Source organism: Grammomys surdaster, unplaced genomic scaffold (assembly GCF_004785775.1).
Source record: "Grammomys surdaster isolate TR1022 unplaced genomic scaffold, NIH_TR_1.0 295455, whole genome shotgun sequence".
Lineage (NCBI taxonomy): Eukaryota > Metazoa > Chordata > Mammalia > Rodentia > Muridae > Grammomys > Grammomys surdaster.
Genome location: NW_021625580.1, coordinates 1 through 3,850, shown reverse-complemented (window position 1 = coordinate 3,850; position 3,850 = coordinate 1). Strand labels below are relative to the sequence as shown.

At 44.9% G+C, this 3,850-nt stretch overlaps 1 protein-coding gene across 1 annotated transcript; it reads right to left on the bottom strand.

The window, feature by feature from the left end:
* Nucleotides 1–243: 243 nt before the first annotated feature.
* LOC114616124 (solute carrier family 15 member 1-like) lies at nt 244–3,603 on the bottom strand (the record flags this gene model as incomplete). Its single annotated transcript, XM_028761646.1, has 5 exons — nt 244–332; nt 417–449; nt 576–620; nt 2,910–2,999; nt 3,517–3,603. Coding segments are annotated over 5 exons (344 nt in total), but the record flags the coding sequence as incomplete, so codon positions are not given.
* Nucleotides 3,604–3,850: the final 247 nt, after the last annotated feature.

Genomic DNA, 3,850 nt, shown 5'->3' with positions numbered 1-3,850 from the left:
TCGATTCCCAGTACTGCAAAAATAAATTAAATAAATGTCTCATCACCTCGGTGGGAGCTTCTGGAAGCAGAACATTTGCGAGCCCTGGACCAATAGCATCCCAGTCAACCCAAGCCAAACAGCCACCAACAGCACCTCAGTCAGCCCGTGTCTAACAGACACCAACAGCATCTCATCTCAGTCAACTCATGTCAAATATACACCAACAGCATCTCAGTCAACCCAGGCCAAACAGCCACCTACGTGAAATTGAAACCACATTTTGCAATGAGCGGGTACACCACAGCATCCATAATGGGGACCATGATGACAATCAAGATGGCGTTCACTGTCTGCAGAGGAAGTGGAGAGGGGTGTTAGTGCAATCACAAGGAACACATGGGCCTCGGAAAGTGAGCTGAGCATTTTTCTCCTACCTGCATCTGGTCGGGCTGAATTTCAATTGCTCCCTGAAAAAGAGGAGGCAAAAATCTTACTGGAAGGAAAAAACTAGGGAAGGAAAGAATAAAGGACCAAGGGACTAAAGCAGGGCAGTGGTGACCTGGAGGGGAGAGACCAGGAACAGGCAAACTTACAATTTTTCCAGACATGGTCGTTGCTTGCAATGTCCATCTGGAACCCTAAAAAATGAATGCATCAATTGTACAATGGGGGATGTAGCTCTTTAGAACGTGATAATCCACCAGCAAACCTTCTATATCAGGACTGAAATATTATGGGATTTGAAGTAGTCATAAGCATCTGATCTGCCTCTTAGCTCTGTCATAATACTAGGAAGGCAAAAGCCCGTGGTACATCCTGAGATGCGTGAAGGACCTCTGCGACAGAGCTGTTTGGGGGATACAAAACTGTGTGAATACATGGTACCACCTCTCAGGGTGAGCTCATCAGGGCCCTGTGTTCTACAGGTGCCGGTGTCAGCATCTAGAACATTACAATGGTAAGGAACCATTGGTTAAAAAAAAAGCCAGGGAGGAGCTTTAAATGCTTCACCCTAAAGACACAAATCTGGGGAGCCTAATACAGTTCATCTGTCTCTTACAGGATGTGATGATTTTTATGGAAGACTAAATGCTTAATGGATCAATATGAATCCATCAGCTCCCCATGGAAATGGCAGCCCTGCCCTGTTTGACTCTTAAGTTTGTACCAGTCACCGGGGTCTTTGTATGTAATGTCTGATTTGGACCTCACAGAAGAGGCGAGTGAGTAGGACAAACACGTTCAGAAGGGTTCCGAGTTCTTAGCCCATGTCACCCAGCTACCAGTGATGCCTGTGTTCTGAGTGCAAATCTGACCCCAGTTAGGCTCTTTCCACACACAAGATGGCTCCTTTGCCCTTTCTAGGCTGCTGCATACTTCATACTACAGACAAGGAGTTTTCCACGGATAGCCTAGCTTTCCAATAATCCTGTCTGTGCATGACACATATCTGCCCACGGCCTCTAGAAGAAACAGTATCTTCTTGCTTTGACTAGTGAGTATTGTGGACTGGGTAGTCTGACATGACTGTGCAGGACTCCAGTGTGTGTCCTACAGATGGCGTCATATCTATGTGCTAACTGGACTTAGGTTACAATCACAGCAGTAAAGGAGAACATGACTTTGAGAGGGACATGGGATGAGCCAGTTGGAAGGAGGTAATGGTGTATATACGTAGCAGGATAATTTCCTACTACTGCTACATTGTTTGCAATAAAGCTCCGTAATTGGAGAGGAGCTAATATGGGAGGAGTGAAGAAAGAGAAGGAGAGGATGGGGAGGAGAGAAGAAGAAGCAGGAGAAAAAGCGAGAGGAGGAGGAGAGAAGATGGCTGCAGATGTCTGCGTGTCTCTAGCAGTTTCAGGTAGTTATCTATATCTAGGTTAGATATCCGAGTGTCTCTAGCAGTTTCAGGTAGTTATCTATATCTAGGTTAGTTAATTGGGTTAACGATTCTAATTGTGTGAGTATCTTGTTAATTGAGTATTTCCAAATACATAAATACTGGATAATCTTTAAGCATTAAGAATCTCATTTCTACCGGGTACCGCAGCCATAGCGAGAATGGTCTAGGCTTAGCCAAACACTGTGGACAGTGTGGTGGATTGGCAGAGCCAAAGGCCACACTGGTGTCTTGTGGGTGCCAGGGCCGGTGTTTCTAGATAGTCAGAGCTGCCAGGGCCGGTGTTTCTAGATAGTCAGAGCTGCGGTCCAGGGCCAGGCTGTGGGAAAATGGTGGCTGTCTGGAAACAAGCTCCACCAGGCACAGTTTTTTAAATATTAACCGCAACATACATACATATATATATGTGTGTGTGTGTGTATACATATATATGTGTGTATATATACATATAATATATATATATTATATATATATATATAATAAACGACACTGTTTACATGTATGAATGTTTTAACAATTAAAAAGAGAGTACAGACCAACAGGTCTGGTCTGGTCAGGACCTGCTTCAAGTACGAGGACTTGTGTACATGTACAGTCATTTACAATTCTGTAGGGCACTTCTGGCTCCAGTATTCCATTTTAAAGCTGGAGATTTGTATCAAGCCCCTCTTAATTAGAACATTCCACAAATCTCTTCAAAGGCAACACCTTCGACCACACTGGGTCAGTAGAACAAACTCTCTCTGCCCTCAGTTCTGATCAGCAAGAGTCCCAGATGCTCTCTGAGGAAATCTCCTCAAGGTTACTCTACAGAAACAAATCTCATTTTCTTCACTGATTCACAATAGATGCGTGGATGGGTCCTCTCAGGATACATTTTAATCAATAAACTCGGTAAGATGCAACAGTTGCATCAGTAAAATAACAAAAAGAGACTGAAAGAGAACAGTTTCAGAGGTGAACACCCAGCGTAGCTGGGCACATAGCAGTTCGTGCTACATTCTCATCCAACAAGAGACATTACCTGCTGATCAAACAAGGCCCAGAACATGGGGAGTGGGATGTACAGGAACATGACCTTCGTGACCATCTTAATCTGTGAGATGAGCCGCTCCTGCAGGCAGACAGATTAGCCAGGGCTGGAGTCGACAGCAGTTGCTGCTCTGCTGCCCAGTAGGGATGTTTGTCACAAGCTGGGAGGTGACGGTTTAGTCTAAAGAACGTGAACTCAGGTTTCTTTAGGAAACCAGACATTCTAAACAAGTGACCATTGAGCAAGAATAGCTGTTTGGGATACCAGCCACCAGAGCTCACTAACCATCAGTCTCAAGGTCACCACCGCCCAGCTCTTCTCCGTTTGAACTGAAGTCATGTGATCTCATGCCCTACGCCTAACTGAAGATGACCCAACTTAGCAGCTACCAAGGGGGTCATGTTGCTCCCCAGTAAATGGTAGCCATCTGTTTAAAGTCTTTTCAAACCGCTTGTGTGTAGTCGTATTCCACACGCTAGTAAGTGCTGGGAGGACATGGCTGAGGGTATTGTCCATGTACTAACCCTCTGCTCTGTGCTTTCCCTCCACGCCCATTTCCTGGAGTAGCCGGGGCCACTGCCGCAGGAGTATGACTTACGTCGTATTTCTCTTTAGCCCAGTCGAGCCAGTGTTCCCTCTTGGGAAATGCCTTACTTCGGTGCCGAAACCTGTTTTTGATGGCAAACTGAAGGAAAGAAAAAAAAATTAAAATTTAAGAGAGAATCAACTGCACCAGAAAAATACATTTCGAAGAATTCCCTTTTACTTGTCCATCATGGGAGAAGGGCACATTTTTCACGAGTGGATCCTATTTGCCTGGATTGGGGTCCCCTTCTCAGGACTTTACCCTCCAGCCCACCTAGAAAAGCATATCCAATAGAAATGTAACAAACATACTTGCAGTTATGTTTTCTAGCAGTGAATTAACAAGT